The sequence below is a fragment of the Manis javanica genome, chromosome 3 (genome assembly GCF_040802235.1).
Source record: "Manis javanica isolate MJ-LG chromosome 3, MJ_LKY, whole genome shotgun sequence".
In the NCBI taxonomy this organism is placed as follows: domain Eukaryota; kingdom Metazoa; phylum Chordata; class Mammalia; order Pholidota; family Manidae; genus Manis; species Manis javanica.
In genome coordinates this window covers 13,251,981-13,277,834 of record NC_133158.1, presented here as the reverse complement: position 1 = coordinate 13,277,834, position 25,854 = coordinate 13,251,981, and the positions used below count along the sequence as shown (strand labels likewise).

At 37.6% G+C, this 25,854-nt stretch overlaps 1 protein-coding gene across 24 annotated transcripts in view; it reads left to right on the top strand.

Moving 5' to 3' along the window:
* Nucleotides 1-25,854, top strand: part of MAGI1 (membrane associated guanylate kinase, WW and PDZ domain containing 1) — a 589,008-nt gene that overhangs the window by 484,856 nt on the left and 78,298 nt on the right. For 11 of the 24 annotated variants that reach the window (XM_073230856.1, XM_073230859.1, XM_073230858.1 and 8 more), the window contains 7 exons: nucleotides 1,091-1,292; nucleotides 5,779-5,861; nucleotides 10,306-10,344; nucleotides 15,519-15,576; nucleotides 18,013-18,137; nucleotides 20,179-20,271; nucleotides 25,502-25,684. In XM_073230856.1, the coding sequence (XP_073086957.1) occupies nucleotides 1,091-1,292; nucleotides 5,779-5,861; nucleotides 10,306-10,344; nucleotides 15,519-15,576; nucleotides 18,013-18,137; nucleotides 20,179-20,271; nucleotides 25,502-25,684 (783 nt within the window). The remainder of the gene's footprint in view (nucleotides 1-1,090; nucleotides 1,293-5,778; nucleotides 5,862-10,305; nucleotides 10,345-15,518; nucleotides 15,577-18,012; nucleotides 18,138-20,178; nucleotides 20,272-25,501; nucleotides 25,685-25,854) is intronic. The other 13 variants (XM_073230860.1, XM_073230857.1, XM_073230853.1 and 10 more) reach the window with 2 other exon arrangements.

Here is a 25,854-nt window from a genome sequence, read left to right as displayed (position 1 = left end):
CTAAATCAGAAATGTCTATAGGAGAATTACTGCAGGGGATAGAAAACAGGTACATCTCCTGGTTATTAAGTTTTAAAGCCCCGTGGAGACTGACATTTAATATCATCGGCCTCTATAAAAATTCAACCAGAATGTCAACAGTGCCATTTGTGGACCCTTTGATGACATCACCTATTGATACTTCTAGTTAATAAGAAGGCAAGGAGGCTCAGGCACTTACAGCCTTCTTTTAAGGTCCAAGTCAACTCAGTCAACCCACATGATACTGTTCGGGAGGTAACTCTTAGTTTTCACAGGAATATTCTCACTTTTACAAAATGGCTTGCATCTGGTATAGCTGTCTCTATATTCTGAACATTTGTATACTTCCCAGCTTTAGTTGTCGATCTTGATTTTTGATACTGTCTACCAAAAGTGTTTCCTTTTTTTTTTAGTTGAAGTATAGTTGATATACAAACATGTTGGTTTCAGTTATACAACGCAGTGTGGTTCAGTAGTTATTCACATTATTAAATCCTCACTAGTGCAGTTAGTATCTGTCAACATAGAAAGATGTTACAAAATCATTGGTTATATTCTCCATGCTGTCCTCCCATCCCTGTGACCAACTTATATTATGATTAAAAATCTTTTAAAATGTTTTAAATAATTTATGCAAAATGGACAATAATGTCCCCCTATTTACAGCATGGACTTTTTCTTGCCACCCAAAAGCCCTCTGAATCATGAAACCAAATGATACCTGTGGAATGGCGCTGCAGCTCAGTGTGTGTTTAGATGGCCTTCTTTAAGAGACTTCAGGGTCTGAGACATGAATTTGTTTCCTTTTGACATTTCCAAAATGGTGAGCAATGCATTGTTTGCACATGTGTTTTCTTCTTTCTTTTCAGGTAAAATACATTTGGCCCATCATTTGAATGTTTTCTATGCAAAGAATTTTTATCAGAATAAAGCAGGATATAGCCAATGGCCAGCAATTAGGAAGGATGAGGGCTTTTAAGCATGTAGATGCATGTAGTAGTAAACAGCCCCATTTGGGGTATGACTGATGAATTTTTTTTTTCTTTTCTCTCTGCCCATGATTAAACAGCCGATTCCGGTGACCAAGAAGAGCACACTCTCCAAGAAACAACTCTGCCACCTGTGAATAGTAGCATCGTTGCTGCTCCCATCACGGACCCTTCTCAGAAGCTCCCTCAATACCTACCTCTTTCTGCAGAGGATAATTTAGGTCCTCTACCTGAGAACTGGGAGATGGCCTATACCGAAAATGGAGAAGTCTATTTTATAGAGTAAAGTATACCATTATTTCTACCTGACTCTTTCCCTTCCCCTCATGCCCCTTTCTTCCCCTCTCCCTAGCTGCTTAGATGTAAATAAAATCTAAACAGATGGATTGCACGCTGATGGTATTCTCTTACACAGTTTAACAAGCTTTGTACAAAAAAGCAATCAGCATTTCATTCTAATCATTGAGTCTGAAGAGCTTGAGGAAGCATAAGGTTAATAATTCCCCTAAAGAGTTAGACAGCTAAATTAGGGAGAGCATATAAATTATGATATCATATATGAAGAATCTACTTTAGCCATTAAGAATAGATAAATTCTTTGCTTATTGTTTTTTCATTGGGTTGCAGTTTTCTTTTGTTGGATTTTAAGGGTTCTGCGTATCTTCTGGGTATAATTCCTTTCTCATATTTGTGATTTGTAAACATTTTCTCCAAGTCCAGGCTTTCTTTTCATTGTTTTAACTGTGTATTTTGAAGAGCCAGAAGTTCTTAATTCTAATGAATTTATCTTTTTTTTTTTCATTTTGTGGATTGTGCTTTTAGTGTAGTAGCTGAGAAATCTTTCCCTAATCAGTCATGCAGTAGTCAATTCCTGCTATGTAACTTTTAGAAATGTTTTTTGTTTACATTTTACATTTAAGTCTATGATCCATTCTAAGTTAAAAATTTTTATATGGTACAAAACATGTGGATTAAAGTTTGAAACTTACATCAATGTGAAAAGTCTTTCACAGTTATAAAACCTAAAGATTATATAGTTAAACAATAACTTTACTGAAAAGGAAAAGGAAAAAAATAATACATATATATATATACACCATTGAACCCATTCTAGGGAATCTAAGATAATGTAATTACCTAACCAGTAATAATTTTTAAAATGTACTTTGGCTCTATTAATAGGATTTTCTATTAAGATTAACCATAGTGTTAATGTACCACTAAAAAAGGAAAACAAAATGGCCACTTAAACCATAAAATAAAAACATAAGTAAATCTGTTATTCTACTTAAATAGATTGAAGTCGAGGATCTGCTTTTTAATGAACAATAAGAGGGACATTTCAGAACAACAGATGAAGTATCTCACTTTTGCAAAACACATGGACATATATATATATTGTGTGTATTATGTGTGTATATTTGCTTCTATGGATATGTAGATAAGAGTTCTGTGTATAGGAAAATTCTAGGAGTATTTATTAACTCTTCAATTTGAGTTAAGTAAGGAATTTATTTTCTAACCACATTACGCATTTCTGTGGGGCTTGAATACATTTTTCCGTTTAAGTATATACGTGAGCATACATTTTGTAATTAGAGAAATCAGTGAGGGTAGGTAACTGTAATTTCCTAAAGGCGTGGGAGTGAGAGAGGAGACCAGTGCTGGAGCACCTTTTATGTAACTGATCTAGGAAATCCAAGAGAAGGGAAGTGGAACTCCTGCGTTATTCTTCAACCAAGAGGGGATAATCCAAATTTCTGTTTTCATGTTAATGACAAGTGCTCACTGAAGGCAGGCATGGAACATGTGGTCTTTTTCTGGGAGTCAGGGAAGTATTGCGGTTATGAGGTCCCCAAAAAAGTCATGATGTTTCCATCACTTACTAGTTGTGTGGCCTTGGGAACTTGAGTTTATCTCTGTTTCTCCATTTCCCGTATCTCTAAAAGGACATGTATGCTATGCATCATACCTACCCTATCAGATTGTCATGAGAATTAGATGAGATAACAAATATAAAGGACTTACTACTAATGAATGAGCATTATTATAGTGGCTCTATTTTCATCATCATCTTGGTTATTACAGAGGATTTAAAATGTTTTATAAAAATGGTTATCAGCTCTAAGCCTAGGATTGTGTGGTTTGCTTTTGCAATAGTCTTTGAAATTATGTCCACTAGTAAGAAAAAATGGTATTGAGCAAAAGACAGCATAATAGAGGAATTCCTGATACAGAATAATATGTGCAACTCAGATTCCTGAAGAATGTATCAATAATTTTGCACAAGACTGACTGGATCAATTTGAAATAAGAAAATTGGTGTTTTTGATGGTTAGTAAAGACTATGGTTAGTGAAGATGGTTAGCGAAGACCCAAGACCATGGTTGACTAATAGGAGAGTGCAATGATTTGCTTACTTTTCACAACCTAATTCAGCTTTAACAGATGCTAGGCTAGTGTTTAATAGAAAAAATATGCTGAAGTTTGGCTTATTATAACAACTGTGAGATTTGGTCTGCTGCTATCAAATTCTCTATTATTTTAAGTTAGTAGATACACATCATTTGTATTTTAGCCTAAATTACATACTCTGGTTAATGAGTTTTCAGGAGGCCTTCTCTCTGAACAATTTCTTCTTAGAGTATCCTGCAGTGAACAGGAAGTTAAATTTCCGTAGACTCAGATCTACCTTGTTTTACATATGTGTGTGTAAAATCAGTGTATGGGAAATCTAAGAAATGCTAGAATTAAAAAAAATTTTTTTAATCAAACTTGGACTTACATTTACACAAAAACCTATATATAAATATTTACTGTAGATTTATTCCAAATAGCCAAAAACCCAGATCTCTCCTTCAGTGGTTAAACTGAGGTACATTCATGCCATGGAATACTGTTCAACAATAAAAAGAATTAATTACTGGATAACAATCATGGTGAATTCAAATACCAATCCCCAAAAATCACATACTATGTGATTCCATTCATACAACATTTTTGAAATGACACAGCTGTGGCAATGGAGAACAGATTAGTGGCTGCCAGAGATTAACAATGGGTTTTGGGAGGAGGGATTGGAAGAGAACCAGGTATGGCTGTAAAAAGGAATCATAAGGGGTCCTTGTGATGAGGGTGATGTTTTGTACCCAGGATATCAGTACCCTGGTAGTAACATTAATAGTTTTGCAGGATGTTACCATTGGTGGTATCTGGTTAGGGTATGTGGTATCTCTGTGTTCTTTCTTAGAACTGCATGTGAATCTATAATTATCTCAAAATAAGGAGTTTTTTAAGCAAAATCATATGTAATATTCCCTCCCAGCAATGACCATTTTACTATCTTACAGTGTATGAAAAGGACAGACCTTGGGGTCTAGTATTAGGCTCCCTGGGTTTGATTCCCATTTCTGCCTCATAGCAACAGAGTGTCCTTGGGCAAATTTCTTCCCCTCTCTCTCTCTCTCTCTCTTTCTCTCTCTCTCTCTCTCTCTCCTCAGTTTTCTCATCTATAAAATGGGAAGTAATCCTTTTAACACTAACAATATTCCTCTCATAGGGTTATTGTAAGGGTTAAATAAGTTGTAACAAATGCAGCAGGCAGGACAGAATCTGGTAGTTGTAAGTGGACAAATAAGTAGTATTGGGTGTGATAGTTGTTACTATAGTACCTTTCTTTGCTTATTTTCTTTTTTCATTTAACACAGCTGGGATGATGGGTATGTACCTTTGTACATTCTGTTTTTTTTCTCTTAAGCCATAATTTTTTCAACACCTAAAAAATTTGAATCTAAAGAGCTGTAGCAATTTTTTTCAACATATTTACAATCTGAACTTGAGATTTCCAAAAACATTTAGGTTACTACCTAAACTTCAAAAATGTATACATATATATATATAATTTTTGTTTTTCTTTCCAGTTTACAACTTAAACTGTTGGATTTGTAGTTCTCTGGCTCCCTGTTTAGCTGGCATAGGATGGACTAGGAGGTCAAGCAGAACTTTGTCCCAGTGTATCGATCTGCTTCAGGTCAATCTCCTAGTCATTCCCGTGACATTTCTGGCATGATTGAAGGCAGTATTTTGGGAATATTTTTGTACACATCCAGACCTTCAGTGCCCCAATTATTGTCTTGAAACATTTCATCTAGAATTGGCATGTCTCCTCCAGAAGGCAGTTGGGCAACACGTTTGGCTCCTCCAAGTTTTTTCTTGGCCTAGGTCCTATTTATGATCGAGAACTCTGGGTTGCCTTCACTGTGTCTGAAGCATAATTTAGGATGCTGTGATGCATGGTATATATTAGCAGCTTTGAGCCACTAGAATGAATTGAGGTAGGTCCAAACTGTAGAGAGAATTCTTATGTAATATTAGAAGTAAAATAGCAGCCTTCTTTGTGAATTCTTGCATCCAAGATTTAAGTCATAGACAAATCTAAAATAAATTGGAGTTTGCTCCTCAGCAAATGTGAAGACTAAAATAAGTCTAGACAAAGGTAGACAGTATAGATGAGGAGTGTCATTTGGAACTTATTTTGCAGAACTAAAACTGGCCTCATATTTTAAGCTTTCCATAATGGAATGATTATATCTTAGGTAAGTGAAAGATTCAAGTCATTTTATAATTCCAAACCTAGACTATCTTACGGAAAGTATCTTTGCTTTGCTTGAAGAGCTAATGTTCAATAATATATAATTCTTCTGTCATTGAAGTTTTGTGTGTTTTTTTCTTTTCAAACGTGTTTCTTGTTTTTGTTTCTGGATTTCAGCCACAACACAAAAACAACATCTTGGTTAGACCCTCGGTGCCTGAACAAGCAGCAGAAACCTCTGGAAGAATGTGAAGATGATGGTAAGGGGGTAGAAATGTCTTCATTTAAGTGAGTTGGGGGCTTGTTCACATGTACAAATGTTAAAGAGTTGTAGCAAGGTCAACCCACTTTTAACAATGAGCTTTTAAAAGGTAATCCGATTTCTAGTAAACACATTGTGGTTTCCAAAAGCAGAGGTGAAATAAGAATCGTTTAAAAAAAAACAGCTTGTTTAGACATAAAGACAGGTGCATACTCATATGTCTATTAGAAACATAACTTTAGCACCGTCAAAAAGTATTCAGTTGAAGATACAACCTCTAACTTCAGGAATTTGGAAAAAACTCAAGAAAATCTCTAGGAATGTAGAAAACAAAGATACTCTGGTCACTTACCCATTGGGCCCTAATCCTTTATTATGAAAGGCTTAGAGGAAAAATCGGGAAGCTTTCTCACATTCTACATGTTTCATAACTATAATTTCCCATCTTGGCATAGGGAAAGCAGACCTTGACTTGTTTGCTAATCTCGGTGTAATTTAGAATATATCCTGAGTATCTGAAAAGTGTCTTCTTATAAGAAAGAACCTGAGGTATTACCATTAACCCTATTTTCCCCATTAATCTTCAAAAAAGAATCAACTGGTTGGAAGAGCTATTGTTTTAACAAGTTACATCAATGCTTTAGGATTTCTAGTTATATTTCCAGAATGAAAAAAAACATTTAAGATAGAACAAATGTGCTTTTCAGCACACTGAAGTTGTTCCACAATTACTTTTTGACATGGATGCATTAAAAGGGAAATGGTTTACATTGCTACTCATTAATTCATTTCTGACATTTGAATTAGTAGTGTAATTATTGAACAGACATTTTACTGTAAGGTAGTGAAACTTTATTAATTTGTCCTATGGGGCAGAATTATTGTATATATAAACTTGAGGTTTGTTTGAAAATGTAAGCCAGTAAAGTGTGATACTGTCAAAACCTTGTACTTTAGATCTTTCTGTTATATGTGCATTACAGAATCCATGCAGTGAACGTAGAATTATGTGTTCATATTTATCTGTGTGGCCTCAAGTGGGAATACAGATCCTTCTGGCTAAGGCATAACTAGGATGCGTATTTTATTTAGGTTGCTTAGTCCCTCCTGAAGAAAGAATGGAACAGGTGTGGTCAGTTGTAGTACTTCTTTTATGCTTCAAATATTCTGTTTAATATGTAATACATAGGTGACCAATTTTCAAAGATAAGAACCTAAAATAGATTCAACCATAAAACTTAACAGAACAAAATTTTATTGATGCCTGATGATTTTGAAGGCATTTTAGGAACCCTGATTACCATAGGATTTTCAATCTCAGTATCCATTAAAATTACTCCAGGAATGTGTGGAAATGCACATTAGTAATAATGATAGAGGACTCCTGTAGTTTCTACTGGGAAAACTATTAATGGAGTAGAAGTATTAAGTAGAATTATTGAATGGTTTTGTTATTAAATCTAGTAATTTTTGACTCTTAGAATTCTTATCATTGGTGCTAATGTTATTTCCTCTGGAACAGGTTAAGTATTCATACCAAATGCCATTAACTGTAATTACCTCTTCAGCATTAGAATTCTTATGTTTTTTTCTAATAGAAATTATAAGTGTATGTGTGTATACATAAACCATATGAATACACAGTTGACCTTTGAGCAATGCAGGCATTAGCCCTGCCAATCTCCCCACAAACAGCTGAAAAATCTGAGTGTAACTTTTAGCTCCCGCAAAACAACTGCTAATAGCCTACTGTTGATTGGAAGGAAGCCTTACTGATAACATAAACAGTTGCTTAACACATTTTATATGTTATACATATTATATACTGTATTCTTACAACAAAAGTAGCTAGAGAGAAGAAATTTTTTTTACAAGTTGTCACAAATCTACAAAAATTTTTCCAATATATTGATTGAAAAAAGATCTATCTATAAGTGGACCCACACATTTCAAACCCATTGTTGTTCAAGGGTCCAGTGTATAACCATGTTATACCACTATGACAAGTATCAGTTCCCATACCTGCATTTTCTATTATCAGTAACATGATATTGTTTTTATATCATGGCACCAAGAATAACACTTCTGGTCACAATATTGTTTTTGTATTTTTTTCCTTCTATCTGTAGTTCTTATGCACATGGAATATAACAGTATAGCATCATACTAACTATGAAATTTTCTGTTTTCTATTTCCTGTCTCAAAAAAGTGGGGAATTAGTTTGGGATTTTAATCTTTAGTGTGTACCAACTTTTGTCTTTTCTATGCATCTAGTTCAGTTAGAAGCCTTCCACCTTACTGAGAACTCCAGGCCAACATTTTCATTTGCCTGGATGATAACATGGTTTGTCTCAGAGACTTCAACCTCAATCTGATTAAAAGCCAGCTAATGACTGCTACCCGTGTCCTCCGATAAACAGTTCTGGTCTGCTCTAATCTCAGTTGAGGGTAAAATCATGTATACTTGAGAGTCCTTCTGTTTCTGTTTTCTTCCCATCCATTTCTAACCTACCTGCCAGCTGAATTCACTTTGGGGCCCACAAAGCTCTAGAATCCACTTACTGTATTCTTCCCCACTTTTACCATCCTAGTCCAGGTTACACTCATCTCCACCGGGACTCTGGCCTGCTTTCCTTCTTTCACTGTCCTCAGAACAGCCTTTTAAAATGTAAATATGATTCTGTTATCATGGCCACCCCTCAAGCCCTATTCAGTGTCTGTCTGGTCTGCTCGGTCAATACCACATCCATAGCTGCTTGCCAAGCCCTCTGTGGTCCCACCTCTCTCCGGCTTGTCTCACCCCTGCTTTCCTTCACTATCTGCCCTTCATCCCCACAAATCCTCGTGGAGTTCATATCCGATGACAGTTACATGTGCAGTTCTTTCTTCTTAGAGCGTTCTTACATTTCAGAAATCATTATTACTTGCCTTCTGGGTCATGTGTATTCTAGGGACTTAGGATGTATCATTGAACACAAACAAAAACCCTGCTCTTGTAGAGCTTTAAATTCTAGTCATTTTTCACTCTGAGACATTCTGTTAAATTCACGTATCTTTCAGAGTACAGCTCAGGGGCTTTTCCTGGGAATTTTCCCCCAGATGTGATTAGGTTGCTTTGTCTTGGGTCTTACTGTAGAAAACTTACCACCGTTTAATTGTAGTTTAGTTGATGGGAGTTTTGGATTTGTCTTCTCCTCCAAAGTTCAGAGATGTGTCTGATTATGCTCAACGTGAATTCTCCATCACCCAGCAGTGACTGGCACATTTTAAGTCTCATTAAATATTGAAAAAAGAACGAGTGCTCCTCAAAGACATTATGAGATCATATCCAAATGGGCATGTTCATGAAAGATTTTATGCAAATCAGATTCTGTATTTAAGAAACAATGCCATTGTCAAAACTTACTGTTGCCAATAGGATAGTTTGGAGATGAAGAAGAGTTTACAAGGTGTGTAAGGGCCATGCTGGTTATTAAAGTCAGGAATCCATTCATTCATTCATCCATCTACATATCCATTTGAGAAGTATTTAGTACCTACTGTGTATCAGAAACTAGACTGGGCACTGAACATATTGCAGCGGTGAGAATGTTCTTGATCCCTGTGCTTATGGGTCCTATAGCAGAGGGGACAGCCACCTGCTCTCCAGCTGGAGAGATTTTAAGTAAAATGATTTGTTGTGTGCTGTCCTGTGTTCTCAGATGCGATAAAATGTTTTATGGACAGCAAGAGGGGGCATCAAGAATAGAAAAGATCTCAACTGGTTTTGCTCATAGAAATTGTTGAGAACACTTTTTCATTGTAATATTTCTGAGGTGTTTTACTTAGTATACAAAGTAAATTCTACCTCCCAATACTCCTTTCAAGCCTTGTTTCCTTGCTGTACATCGGCACGACACATTCCTCTTCCTCACTCCTTCTGAAAGGCATTGCTGCGTAGCTCATTTTACAATCTGCATTCTCCATTTGAGCTCACCTCCCCGTTTTCAGGCAGCAGTATTACTTATAAGTTAAGTAATGCTTTAATTGTGAGTATAATTGCCTCACTGATTCAAGGATTATTGAAGGATTCAAAGGACTAATATTGAAAGGTCTGGCAGCTTTGTTTGCTCGAAATAAGGTCTGTAATAAGTGACTTCCCACCTAAGAATATTGAAACCGCAAAGGTATTTATCATCTTTTACAACCAATCAAACCCTATTTTGACATGCAGGGAAATGAGCCCTATAATTATGTTGCCAATATCAGCTTTTACCGTTTTGTGATTTACATTGAGGTCTCAAGTTTGCTAGCCAAGCCAGCGAAATAAGCCATAACACAGGTAAGGAGAAAACAGTGATGTTGTTTGCTGCTGTTTTTCTGAGGGGCATTTCTTTCTCGGTGCTGGTATCTGAATTTTTCTTTCTCTCTTTTCTGTCCCATCCCTGCTATTCCTTTGGAGAAGAAGGGGTCCACACCGAGGAGCTGGACAGTGAACTAGGTAAACCCTCTCAGCCTGCCGCTGCTGCATGACTTGCCCTGAATGGTTTTGTGTCCAGTGGATTGCTTAATCCCTCAGTTTCTTTAGCTTGTACTTCTCCAATTATGATTTTCATCCAAGCTTATCCATGAAAGGTCAATCCTACAACCCATGTGTCTGACTGCAGGCACCATGCAGAGTTGTAATAAATTGTGTCTATGAAGAACACATCTGACTGGAATGAGAGCTAGCAGATTGGTGCCAGGTAGCCTTGTACATTGAGGATCAAACGAAAAATGAGGTATACATGCTGCCATGTCCCTTGAACTCTCTTATGACCTATCTTGGCTTCAGTTCTTTGATGTGGGTGGTTATCTGCATGGGTAATGCAAAACAGCAAAGGAAAACGAACAGTCCACCAAACTAAGTTAATCTTTGTAGAGCTAATGCAATACAATAAACTCCAGTGATTAACTGCGTAGTTAAAAAGTCTGAGTCTTGTGCTAGTAAGTCACTAGCACCAGGTTGGCTTTGTGACCATGTGAATGGCTTGAAAACCAGAAGGTGCACTCACATGTCATTTTCCTTCAAGTGTGTGTATCAGTGTAAATCAGGTCTTGACTGCTCCAGTTATTGCAATTTCAGAATAATTTACACTAACAGATAATGCCAAAGTCTTTTATCTTCGCCATTGGAATGTATTGAATTTTGTTCTCTCCTGAGGTAAATAGTTTATGTTCAGCGCTGAGTAATCTGAAAATTAGTTCTCTTTCTATCTGATACATCTACTAAAGGGTAGATGGGAAAGCACAAGTTTTAACTAAATTGTACGTGAAAGCCTTGACTGACTGCAAATTGGCCATAGTGTGTTTTTAAAATAGAAGACTGTTTAACATCATTAGGAACAGAGCTCTCCTGAGGTTATGATACCAGCCTAGCATTTTTGAGATTGCCTGAAGAACTGAAAATATAAATATTTGATACCTATCATTGTTTTCATTCCATTTTGTTTTTGTTACATAGATAAAGGCAGTCATTATGGTTGACTACAGTTATGATATAGTAGAATTTAGCTGTTTTTCTTAATATTTGGGACATATCTTGTTCTAACTGATAGATTAGCCAGCAATGGTTTATAGCTATTGGTGGATCTATTTTTAAAGATGTTTCATATCTTGTCCTTGTGGTCATTGTGGTAAGAATTACTTGAAATTCAACCTGTGGAATAGAGAGACTTGAAACTAATTTTATTAAGCAAAAGTTTTATCAATCAGTGATATTAGATAAAGTAGTTGGGAAAGAGAGAATTAGATTTTCCAGACTCAAAACAAGTGCCTTATCATTTGCTGGGCTACTTTAAACCACTCTTGCTATTTGACTGATATGGGTGAGTAACTTCTCAGTCTGTGGGCAGCTGGTGGAGATAACAGAACTGTGTGCAGGGGCACAATCTTATTTACTTCAATGGAAATTTTTAGGAAAGAAGTTTCTGTTTTCCATGTATCTATATTGCGGGAACTTCCCTATGCTGTTGAAGACAAAACTGTATGTTTTAATGACTACGAGGTATTCTCGTCATCTTGGGTATAATTATGGGAGGTGGCTTGATGAAGTGGTGGAGCTCTCTCTGGGGTCAGCTTAAGCTGCTTGGCTGCATATCTGGGCTTCCCCATTTAATGGCTGTGTGGCCTTGGGCAAGTGGTTTACCTTCTTTCAGCTCCCCTTTATCTGTAAAGAGAGGCTGAAAGAGGAGGTCCCATGGTACCTATGAGAATCAGTGAGACATAGTCTTCCTATTTCTCCCTCTCATCAGCATTTATTTTTTGTATTTAATTGTTTTATTCTTTATTCACTAATTTCCTCTTGTTGGACTTCCCAGTACTCCTTATGGTACTTTTTATTCTAATATGGGACAGGGGAGGAATGGTTACACTACAGAAATGACCCAAATGTGTCCTTGTAGGTAGAGGAAGAATAGAACTCTTGAAGTCGACCGCATGTGGCCACTGTATAAAGTATGACGCACACACGCGCACACTCACGCACGCTGCTTCTTGCCTTCATTCCAGATTCTATTGAGAAGCTCTCTCCCTGTTTTCTTAATAAGAGGGTCCTAATTTCAAACAGTAGCAGCTGTCAGGTTTTCAGTGAACAATGCAATTCCAGACGTGGCAAGGAAACCCTCTTGAGGCAGGGGCCGTTGGCTGGGTGTCAGGCGCAGACCAGTTGATTATGGAATCATCATCTCTGAACTCGGTTGTTTGGGTTGGGTTGGTAACTAGCTGCATTATGTACTTTGGGTTTGCAGAATTTATCATCACATCCTCTGCAGACACCTTTCCAGAATCAAAAAGCATTTGCAGAACCTTCTTTTGGAATTACAGGGTATTCATGTGCTAATGCCAACCAGAAGAAGTAGAGACAAGGAAATGAGGTCCTCTCCTAACCAAAACTAAGTCCTTTATCTGCGATTGTGAACATGACTTTCAGTCTACGTGCTGACAAATCTCTTTTGAAAATAATGAGAACATGGGACTGCCCCATATTTGCATCTTCGGTGACTCCTGGTGCAGCAGGAGGCAGTACTAGCAAGCAAGCAGGCCATGTAAATCTATCCCAGTCTTTTTTCGCTTTCCCAGAACACTTGTCATTTGTTGAGCCTATGTGCTAGGTGCTATGCAAAATGTTTTATAAGCATCCTCATTTAATCCACAGGCAACCTTTGAGGTAAATTTGAGAGGAAGATGTGGATCCGAGATGTTGAGTAACAAGCCCTGTGCTAGAGCTAAGGTTCAGGCCCGGGCTGGGCAACTGCAGAAGGGTCTCAGCTGCCTGAAATCTCTTTGACAGGTTGTACATTCTGTTTCTGATGTCCAACATTTGTTAAGACAGAGGAAGGCAGCTCTTTGGGCAACTTCAGAGTGTTTAGTAAAAAAAAAAAAATAGTAATGTTATCATTTTCTGGCCATTTTTGTTTTTTTTTAGAACCAAATGGCAAATTTGAGGACAAACATCTTCCTTTTTTAAATCGATGACCCATTTCTATTTTAAGCAGTAGGAGACTAATTCCTATTATTAAGTTAATCACCACATTGGAAGTGAGAAATCTGTCTTTTCAATTTAAAATGAGTTTTAGCTTGGAAAACTTGAAAATTTCTGGACTTTACTGATCTTTTCTAGAGGATGTGTTTAAATTTACAGAAGTCCAGAAATAGCAATTGGCTGACCTCATTTCTCAACAATATTAAGTTGTTGACCAGGCAACAGGACAAAGGTCAGACCTGGCTTCTTTTCTTGTACCCTCTTTGACCTCCATCAGAGCCCTGATTCATATAGTGTTTGAATTGTCTGCTTAGATAGTGCATTTATAATTATTTTTGTGTCCCCGATGCTTAGCAAACCCTCAAGTGAGACAGTAGACACTCAATAAATGTTTGACGACTTCAATAATTGAGTGAATTGAATACTTAATATTGTCCCTGTTTTATCTAAAGATAATCAGACCATATATTTAAGGTTGCAGATTTTGAAGAGATTTGGTTCAGTTAAACATTGCTTGGTCCCTTCACACCCATCCATTCTTCTGCCACATGTCAGAACAAACACATGACTGTGCACCAGTTTGCATTTTTTTTTAATCTTCAATTTCCCAACTCTTTGGAAATATTTTCCTAGCTAATTTTCATTTAAATGGTAATTCCCAGCTCCGTAAGGTGAAACCATTTCCCAGGCATAATTTGCATCAGTCCGCAGGACTGGGCATATAAAAATGCCAAATTGTATCAACATCTGCAAATTGAACCTGCCTTGCATTTTAGTAACTTACGTCTCCCTAAATTCAAAGACTTCTTTAAAACCTGCTAAGTGTTTTTAAAAAAAATTAGAAGAAAAGAGGGAAAACCTGTCTCTTTGTTTGCAAACAAATAACATGGAGGAAAAACCATGAAATTAATGTCTCTTGATGTGCAGCCAAATCTGAGCAAAACATAAATTTTGAGTAATTAGCCTGTGTGTGTTTGGGTGCACACGCGTGACTCCATTTCATTGTGGGACCATTTGTGGCATATGTGAGCCCTGTGCCCTATCGAAATAGTCAGTACTTGGAAATAATGACCACAGGATTCCTTGAATGAAAAAAAGTCAAGTATTTCAAAATAAGTGATATTGCAAGTGTGTGTAATATTCCATTCAAGTTGGTCTCAATAGCTTCCTCTAGGGATAATAATTCACTCTGGAGTATGGTATTATACAAGCTTGCCTTTACTACATATATGCTGGGGAGGTTTTGAATCAAGTTGAGTAATTGCTGCTCTGCCTGAAAGATTTATCTAATGACACAAAACAATCTAGTCAAATTATCTGGTGCAATGAATTTTTCACAACAGATTCTTGTTGTTGCAGAACTCGCTTTTACCTAGTTAATAAAGTTCCAGCCTTTAATGTGAAACCTGACAAAGTCAAGTCCAGCAGAGCATGATTAAGTTTTCAGAAAGCCACATATATTCCTCAATGCCATTTACGTCCGCATTGAAAGGAATAAGATCTTCCCCCTTAGGTAGTGAATTCTTGGCAAGCAGGACCTGTGTTTCTGCTTTCACAGGCAAAGTGCTGGTGAAGATGGACCTATTCAAACATAGCAATTGAGTGATAAACACATGTAATTTGAAAACCCAACTCTGTGGGGTCATTTTTTATTTACTCAGTAGAACTTTAGTTAGGAACAAGGAGAACATAAGATGCACACTTTATTTTATTCCATGGAGAGAAAAAATAGCTCTATTATATTGAAAATGAAAATAAACATTAATTTTCATCTATTTTTGTGTGTATGGTAAGGTAGTCTAGAAATAAAATGAGAAAACTGTAAATATTTAAGATAGGAACTAGACATTCAAGGCAAATTTTAGCTACATTTCTATCAACATCTCATTTATAAGTTGATTTAGAATGAAGGCACCTGGGACTGTCTTTAAGTTTTAGTTGCTTGCACAAAATATCAGTTAAGAATTGTTCTTCATGTGGAAAAATACACTGTAAAGTAAAAATAATATTTGCCTTTTTTGTTATTGTTAGAATACACGGTTTTAATAGAATCTCAGGCATTTTTATGAGTCTTCTCTTTTTGCCTGACTCAGTTGTTGGAAGTCCTTTGAAGAACATGCTCTTCTTGCTCTCAGTGTTCTTTTGTTTTTCAGAACTGCCTGCTGGCTGGGAAAAGATTGAAGACCCTGTCTATGGTATCTACTATGTAGAGTAAGTATTTGCTCATCTGCACTTTCATTCGCACCCCTCTGCAAAATGTGCATTTGTGCTGGACAGAGTTGGCCATCGATGTAAGGTGTACAGACTCAGTACTAATAACAAAATTAGTTTTGTAGTGAAAATAGATATGCATATTTTAATAAGAGAATGTTCAGCAAGTCTAAACACAGTAAATTATACCGTAAAAGGCTTGAGAGAAGGATCCATGTCATTTGTTTACCACTGTATTACCAAGGCCTAACAGAGGCCTGGCATATGGCAGACACTTAATAACTGTGGGTTGAATGAATGAATGAATGAATGAGAAAGGAAACATTCAGTAGACCCTACAAGTAGGGGTTATTTTAGGAGGAGGACCAGGTTTGCCTACTTTTTGCCCACATAGGTCTGAACTTCTCAGTAATTATTTATTCATTGAGGCTTTCAAAAAGGCTCAGACAAATCTTAATAATGTATGAAATGTTGCCAAGATTAAGAAGGAAATTTAGAACTACCCTAAGTTGCAAGACCTGGTTTGCCTCTTTGCCTCTCCCTTGCAGCAACTGTGTTTTCTATTTTTGAAGTTGCAAGCCTTCATCCTGACCTCTTTACTGTGCACCTCATTCTAGCATTGGGCACACATTGTGTTCTTTCATCAGAACAATCTAGTGGTAAGACAATACTATAAGAAATTAAAAGAAACCCAAAAGGTTAAACATTGAAGAAATATGCTCTCTATCATTTCCTCTGAGAAAGGTGAGAAATAACTAATAAAAGATCTTTTGAAAGAAACAAATGCCATATAAATGTTCTGTCATCATAATCCTGCCTGCCACAATGAAGATAACTGGCAAGCTTTCTATTCCTCACGCTCCTGGCAATGAAAAGTCATTTGTATAATACCCTGGTGATAAGAACATATGATGCAAAAAATGCCAAGCGGCAAAATTCTCAGCATCTTATTGTAAAAAATTATGAGTTCAATATAGCAAGTGTCCTTGGCCAGTACTCACATTGCCACCTCCACACCTAACAAGAAGGATTGGTGATTTGGGGCATCCAGAAGCCAAGCTTGGTTGTTTCTCTGACCTTCATAAAATAAAATTCCTTTGTGTGCCCTTCAGATCATCTTGCTTGCAGATATACAGTGGGGTTCCTGCCCATTTGGGGCCATTTTCAGTTCTCCCTCAACTAATTTTTACATTAAGAGAGAAAAGGAACAGGTGGTGACAGCTTTTCCTGGTTTGAGGAGCAAGTTTGTCTCGTACTGTGTAATTCTCCCCATGTCTTTTCAGATTCCAAATGCCTGTTTATGTTAGACTATTTCTTAGCATGAAATTGCCTACACAAATTAGGAAGTAAGCAAGTAGTCTATAGTAGGAATTAAGAATAATCAGTCTATCCCACCCTGTTTGACAAGTCTGCCTTTAAAAAATAAAGCCTGGCTCGAAGAAAATATTTCAAGTTGTAAAGAATCATATGATAATTTTATGTTCTGAAACTTCTAATGAAGTATGATTTTGATGAAGGAAAAAAGTGAATATATGTATGCTTCTGTGTGTCTATATGTATGTACACATACATATGCTAAATAAAGCCATGGCAAAAAGTCATATATGAATATGCATCCATACGTAGGTCTATACATTTGTGTGTGTGTGTCTGTTTTGCCATGACCTTAATTGTTTTGGAGCCATCTGAAGTATTTGGGTCTTTGTCACTTTGAACACGTCACAGTTGTTCAGGTTCGCTGTATTTGGATCCTTTTTGCCTAGGCTTATACTTTTAATCCCAACTCCATGACTATTGATCAAAATGGTTGACAGATGCTGATAGAGTACTTCTTTTACCTATTGTTTGGGTGAATGTTTGTGTTCTGTGAACTCTACTGTAGGAAGCTACACAGTAGTTCTGGCATTATGTTACAGATAACATTACATCTCCAGTTTAATCTCATATTTTAGTAATTCTGTAATCTACTTCCTGTTGCATTAAAGCCACTCTTCCTGTGGGGTGATTCCTTGGGTATTTGGGAAAGGCAGTTGTTAAAATTCTGGGATTTGAAAGCAGGCAGACCTGAGCTTGCATGCCTCTTTACTGTTTACTAGCTATATTACATTAGGTGAGTTATTACCTAACTGCTCAGAAATTTACTTTCTTTATCCATAAAATATGAAGAAAATAGGACCCACCTCCTGGCAGGCACTTTTAAAGATTTTTAAATAAAATGCATGTGCAACTAGTAGCACAGTGCTTGGTACATATAAGCAGTCAGTGTGTGGAACCCATTCATTTTTATTTCCTTTCCCTAACTGGATTTTGACCCAAGATGGTCAACATCTCCACCCACCTGCTTTGCTCAATTCTATCAAGGGACTTGGCTGGATTGGCATTTTGCTTGTTGGGTGAAATGTTTCCTACCTGAACGCTATCTGCTTTCTGCTCCAGCCACATCAACAGGAAGACACAATATGAAAACCCAGTTTTAGAAGCCAAACGGAAGAAGCAGCTTGAGCAGCCGCCGCAGCAGCCGCCGCAGCAGCCGCCGCAGCAGCCGCCGCAGCAGCCGGAAGGTTGGCTTTCTAGTGATGGATGGGCAGAGTTGCTCGGGGCGAAGCCTGGGCGCTGACACCCCCGTGTGGTCAGAAGTGGCCTTGATGAACATGTCCTTCGGCCCTACTAAAAACTTGATGTCCTTGGGGGAGGCCCCAGAGCTTCTGCTAGAACCCAGACAGCTAAAATGGGAGCCTTATTCGAAGGCCCCCAACTGCGCTTTAGTGTGGAGAGGGGCTGCTGTTAGATTAGAGGACTTTCTGATTCTGAAAGAATTCTCTTGTCCCAGCCACATCTGCACAGCAACTGGTGTCTAAATCCAGACCACTTCTAGCACTTTTTAGAGAAGTGACTGGGTGTGAAATGAACTGTTAATTTTGAATGCTTTTTAAAAATTATAAGTTAATTCCTGCTCTTTTGTAGAAATATGAATAGTTGAGGAGTGGAGAATATTAAATTCTCCTATGCATGCCTTCATTCCATTCTCAACACTGCAGAAATTCTCTAGGGTTATACAAATATGCATATTTTAACAAAAATATATATTTTTTCATATACATATATATAAATATAAATATATATAAATTTAAATATATATAATATATATTTTATGTATATATATATAAAATATTTATGTTTGACCTCTTTTTCTCAAACATATTTTTTGCATGTATTTCCAAACCCCTTAAAATATATTTACCTTATAATTTTTAGTGGCTGTATAATATTCCATTTTGTGAATTTCTCCACTTCATTTAGCCATCTGTTTATTAATAGATGCTTAAGGTTTTTTGTTAGTTTTTCATAGCAATCTTTTAAAATAATACACTCAATACCTCTTAATATCATATGTGAATAGCCAAAAAAAAGAATATTAAAGATAATACTTCTGTTATTATAGTATTGAACGTAGTAGATATGTGCCATAGAGTGGGAGTTGGTAAACCTTTTCTGTGAGTGGTCAAACAGTAAAGGTGTCGGGCTTTGCTCTACAGCCTTTGTAATATTCTCCAGTAGTCTCCATTCCAGTGACTCCTCTCTGCCCTTAGAGTATGAAAGTGGTGACAGACAGTATGTAACTGAATTGGCCTGAGTGTGGTCCAATAAAATACTATGTACATGCATTGACAATATGAACATCAAGTCATTTTCAATGTATTACAAAATATTCATTTTTTTTCAATCACTTAAAAATGTAAAAACCATTGTTGACTCACAAGTTATATAAAAACAAGCATTGGTACCAATTTGGCCATAAGCCATAGTTGGTCAACTACTGTCATGAACTATGTTTTGGAGTGTGTGTGTGTGTGTGTGTGTGTGTGTGTATTAACCTATTAAAACATTCTCCTTTCTACAATCTCTTTTCCATTTAAAAAAAAGGATTTTTCAATACGTTTTCAGAGCTGGTAAAACTGTATGGTGTTAGAAAGTGCACTTTGGGAAATGGGAGTGTACAGGTGAATATATTCACTTAGCTGGAAAGGGACTCTGGGATAGATCTTAAGAGTCACTCGTAATGAGTTATTTCTGGATCCCCAAGATGAGTAAAACTAGTTAGGAGTGTTGGCAATGGGTCCCATTTGGGTTTGGGAGATGATGGGACATAGCACCTTAGCAGACTGCTGAAATCCACCTTCACTGCCTCAGACATGCAGCTTTAGCAGCCCTGCCCATGAGTCAGTTGTGTTAGGCACATTTCTCCCTTACTGTGCCAGCTTTAGTGAACTCCGGGTCTCTCCTGATATTTTTCACGTAGTCTCACTTCAGGCCCTCCAGCAGAGAGCACTAGAGTTTGTATTGGTTATATCATGCTATGTATTTACTCAGAGATCTTAGGAGAGCAAGACCGAGACACACACAGACACACGCATAGAGAGAGAGGGGTCTGGATATCCTTAACATAGAATGGGGTCAGATACCAATTTCTTGTCAATCTAAGCTCTCTGCCCCTGGTTTTACTGGTTTGGACAATTTTATAATTTAAAAAAGGTGAATCCTAAGTAAGATGACCAGTCATTTGAAGAAAGAACAATAAACTGTTTCTTTTCTTTCTCATAGAGTGGACAGAAGATCATTCATCGCATGTGCCTCCTGTTATTCCAAACCACCCCCCAAGCAATCTGGAGCCGGCCAGAGAAGCTCCTCTTCAGGGTAAAGTGTTTTTATAATTGTATCATAGTTTTAGCTCAACATCTGATTTTTTTAAAGGAACTTTAGATAAAGTGGAATCCTGTAACTCCTAAGTCATTCCTTTGGTAGTAAAAACTATTTAATGATAGAAATTCTGAAGGTATTGTTAATCAGACATGTCCAAAAAATTTAAGACTTTTCTGTGTAAATTTCTTCAGCTAATTATAATGCCCTGAAAATAATTGTCACTAGCAATCAGTTACACCAGGGTTTCTCAACCATAGCACATTTGCTATTTTGAGCTAGGTAATTCTTTGTCATAGAGGCTGTGTAGACTGCAGGATGTTGAGCGGCTTCCCTGGCCTCGGCCTACCAGGTTCCCCCTGTTGTGGCAGCTACAGATGTCCCCAGACATTGCCAGATGTCCTGGGGACAAAACCATCCTGGAGTCGTGAACCACTGATTTAGAGACTACAGACATTTAAAATTGTATTGAATAAGGTAAATTGAAAACTCAGCACTAGGTATTTCAAGGTTCTGGCCAACATACTTGCTTTTGACTAAGATTTTTCTGTAGATGTAAAATGGTTTGATGTTGTGTTATAGTCTCTTACCTCTTACTCTTGCTGCCGTTGGGGCATTTATGCATGTTCTTCAGCATTTCATTAGCTGTCACTTATTTACATCCACAAATAATATGAGCCCCCCACCAGAGAGGTCCATTGGAAACTGGAAGCTCTAGACTCTTGCTATTTTCAAGCCTCATTACTCTTGATTTATAGAAAAGGTTTTGGGTTTTTTGTTATTGTTATTGTTGTTTAGTTTTTTTCTTTTAAGTAAGAAAAATAGACCAAGTATCAGATTTGATAGAGTTGGGGAGCACTGGTGGTACAGACCCATTAAGAAGACTGTAAAATTTGTCTTCTTCCTCTCTGCATTTTTAAAGAGATAAAATTGTGTTGGATATAAAAGATAAGTGAAATGACTGTTTTCTCCGCTCTCCATGCCTCCATTATGATTTTCATAACAAAGAAATTGTTTCTCTGCTAGCTGGTAGGGTCATGAGATTGGACTTAATATCAGTTTATGTAAAATAGTTTATTGGCTTGGCTATATTTTTTTATAGTGATAACGGCTTTACTAAAGATAGAACATAGTTGATCATTACGTAAAACTATCAACATGATTGTGGCCTCCATATGTTTTAGTATAAAATATCCTGCAGCCTCCTGCCATCTTATTTACCCATTGCATGGTAAGTTAGCTACACAATGTTTTCAGTTCCTTGAACCAGCAAAACTGAGGTCCACGTTAGAGCCTTTGCATATGCCGTTCCCTCTGCTTGCAGCTGTCTTTTCCTCCCACTCCTTGGTTTGCTAACTCCTACTCATCTATGGTTTTTGCTAGATTCCTGTCATATTCACTCTTTCCCTCTTTCTGATTTATAGAATTTAGCATTATAATTAGCATTCATTTATGTTCAGTTCTTTAATAGTGGTTTCCTCTTTGGCCTTTAAATCCCAAGGAGGCAGGAAACTGTTTTTTTTTTTTACTGTGGGATACCCCATTCTAGACAAAATCCCTTTGATATCTAGCTTCTGCTGAAATTTATTATTGAGTGAATGAATATGCACACATGCACACATATTAATGATAACCAGCCTAGCTTCCTTAGAGAATTGTCTTAGAAATTAAATAAATTGGAGCTTTAAACTTCAGGTTGTGGGTACCAAATGCTTAGTGCACCAACTGAGTTAAGAGTCCACATGGTATTAATCTGTATTAGGAACTTCATCTCAGATTCTTTCTTTTTGGGGGCCTTTTTTGTTCTTTGTTTTTCCTTTTCTTCTTAGCCCTTTTGGGTCCCTTATGGGTTAGGATTTGTTACTGTTGTTCTACAGTGCAGTCTCCATGCTGATTGTTATCTTTCAAACATAGTTAAAAATCTTTGGAACATAATCAATACCAAAGAAGCCAGCTTAAATCCATACCCTTTGACTCTAGGCTGCAGTTATGAGCAGCATTAACTTGGGCTTATCATTGGTCACCACTCTGGGTTACCTGTTTACGGGTTAAGTATCCCGATCTAGCTTCCTGATAGTGTTCTCAGAAAGAACCCTCATAGCTAATGTGGTTAGGCAGTTTGTGTGAATTATGTTAAGTTCACTGCTCAATTCAACTTTGCTCTGATCAAGAGCAAATTTCTGATCCCAGCAAATGACAGTTTTAAAGAGATTTGTTGTTAGGAAAACTCTTCAACTTTCAGTTTACGCTTAGAGATTTTTACAGCCATCCCTCCACCACCCCCACTCCACCACCATCATCAAAATAATAACTCACATTTAATGGGCTTTTTAATGAACCAGGCAGTGCCCTAAGTGCTTTACCTGTATTATCTATCCTGCCATAGGCCACACAATTGGTAAGTAGTAGAGCACAGATTTGAACCCTAATTGTCACAGTTTAACAAATGACTAAATACTTTTTTTTTTTATAGGAATGCCTTATTGCATAGTCTAGGTGTCATCCAGTACAGATACCACTGGCTACATGTTGCCATTTAAATTTAAAGTAATGACAATTTAAAAATAGCCACATTTAAAGGGCTCAAGAGCTACATGTGACTAGTGGCTGCGGTTTCAGACGGTGCAGGTATAGAATATATTCTTCATCACACAAAGGACCACTGGATAGCACTAGTCCCAGGTATTCAAACACTAGTGCCAAGAATAGTGCCAGTGTGGCAGGGAGGCAAATGCCTAGGCTGTACAGAGCAAATTTTTGGGCCACGACCCAGAAGATTCTGGAGCCTAGGGTAGGCTTAGAAATGAGTATGTTTTTAAAAAAGCTACCTGGGTGATTCTTACACATAACCAAATTCTACCATTGGTGACTAGTGAACACACTGGGATGCTTTAGAAAATTACATGTACTCACAGTAGAGAGCTCCAAATTCCATTGCTTGTGGGTAGAAAAGCATTTCTTTTCCAAAGCTATATTAACTGATGACCCACCCACACATAAAACATATTAAAATGTGCATAAATGTGAAACCCTCTGATCTTCCCTCCCTAGTAAAGCATTGAAAAAGTGAGTCAGTGGAGTAATTTCAAATCTCTGCTCATGTCTCTATTAAGTTGAAAATATTCTAAACTCAAAATTATGCTAATGAACTAAAAAAAGTTCAGATAAATTGCTAGGCACATTTTCATGTTTTCTAATTTTGCCTGTAATAAGCGTAAAAAGCTTCAACACCTAGCCACTTCTTTCAGACCTCAAAGACATAAGTCTCCTCTCTTCGTGCTATTGTTCATTCATTCATCTATTTGGCATACGTTTTTGGAGCACATTCAATGAAGTGGGCGGCATTCTACTCACTGGATGTCCCAGCAGAAATCCTCATGGAGCTTGCAATCTATTGGTTGTATGTATGTGCACATGCAGCGCCCCTCATGCAAGAGGGTGGGAGATGGTGAGACAAAGCTCCAGACCAATAAGGGGGATGTCTGTTGTGTTGAGTGGTGATAGGTGCTAAGGACAAAAATAAAGCCGAAGAAGGGGTTTGGGAATGTTGGAGGAGGTGTCACAATTTTTAATAAGGTGGTCAGAGAAAGTCTTATTGAGACGGTGATGGCTGTCAGTGTCTGCATAACCAGAATGAGTTTCCCGTCAAGCTCTCCCAGCTGCCCAGCAGCCTCTGCCCCGAGAACGTCAGCTGCTCACAAACCCATATCCTCAGTTTCCCATCTGCTCATTGCCAGGGCAGCTGTCTCCCCACAAGCCCTGACTACAGTTAGCACCTTCCTGGTGCCCTGGCACACGAGCTTGCCTGCTGTATCCTACTAGGTCTTGCCTTTCTTTAGCCATGGTGACTTGGCTGTAGTTTGTCAGGCTTCCACCCAGCCTTGGGACTGAGAGAGGAGGAGGCTAGTGAGCAGACCCGACTCTAGGCAATTTAAAGGAGCCTTTTTAAGAGCGAGAGACTTCTGAAATATGCAATGAAAAATTGTATGTGTGCCCAGAGACCTTTTAAAAAAAGGCCTTTGAGATATGGATAACCAAAAATAACTTTCTTTCCTGGGTGCCAGACTCTCATGCAAGGGGTTTATGGAGACTTGTCCTGGTCTTTTTTGGGGGGAGGGCTGTGGGGGTGAAGGATAACATTTCTGATAAAAAAGAAATAGGGCAGATGGCAAAGCTGTGGCAAGCAAGAAATAGGAAGTATAATTAGGATAGGTGAAAGAGTTTGAGTGAAAAGTTATGTCGCTACTTGGGATAACCAGAGACATTCAAGTGGGTTTCTCAATTCCAGAAAAATGCCCAACTTACAAAACCCAAAATAAAGTTTTTGGTTTGTGTACAAAATGTTATTTGCGAATGTTATCAGGAAAACTCAGTAAGTGCTTAGCTACCATGTTTGGGAGGCATTTTGCTCTATATCAATTTATTTAAAATAAGATAACTGAATTTTGAGCTCTGTGGCTCTTAGTAAGTATTTTGTTTAGTTGAGGTTTTTCATTTCATTTTGTTTTTTTTAAATCATCTAAGCCACAGGTTCTAACTTTTTTTTAAATAGTAAATTTTAGCAGCAGACATGTCATGGCCATTTCACAAGTTGTTTAAAAAAAGCAAATTAATAGGAAAAATCAGTTGAATTTAGGATTTAAAAGTAAAGTCATGACTCTTAATTTTGAAAGTAGTTGTCTACATTTTTATGGAAGTATTCTTTGTGACCATAATATGTTTCCCCACATTATATGTGTATTTTCTGAAGGAGTTTTCTGTTTGATTAAAAGCTAATTTTTTGCTGAATTGATTTACAAGTGGAAGTCAAGCCCACTCATTGGAAGCCTTAGTGCAAAATATGCACTGTAACAAAACAAAAGACACAGAGCAAAGACCTGCTCTGTTTTTTGTGAAGGAGCTCAAGGCAACTCAATTGGTATTAAACTATATGAACTGAAAACCAAGGAAGTGTGTTGGGTGATGGACACCAGCTTCATCCTTCTCTTATACTTTCTTTGGATCTTTATGGATCTCTGTGCTTTATGTGCCATAATCCCCTCTTTCAACAAAGGAGCATGTTTACTATTGACATCAAGAGAGGACTTTCTTAATATCTGAGCCCATTGTGGCCCAAATGCCCCAGTGCAGGAGCTTGGAGAGTTATCTGTAAAAGTCTGTCATTTCTTATTTAGTTCAATTTTTCACTCGTGGTGACGTCCCTTGTACTTCTCTTGTTCTTCTCTAGGCAAACCCTTTTTTACACGAAACCCTTCTGAGTTGAAAGGCAAATTCATTCACACGAAGCTGCGGAAAAGCAGTCGCGGGTTTGGCTTCACTGTCGTTGGAGGGGATGAACCTGACGAGTTTCTGCAGATCAAGAGCTTGGTCCTCGATGGCCCTGCCGCATTGGACGGCAAGATGGAAACAGGTAGAGATGCCACTTGGCCCTGGCCCTTCCTGGGTGGTGAGACTGCTCCCCGGCACCTAAACAAGACCGAACGACATCATGACCTCATCAGTTTATACATGTCCTTTAAAAGCTGTGCGAATGAGCACAATTCCTCTGCTGCATAACTGCATTTTCTGGTATACATGAAA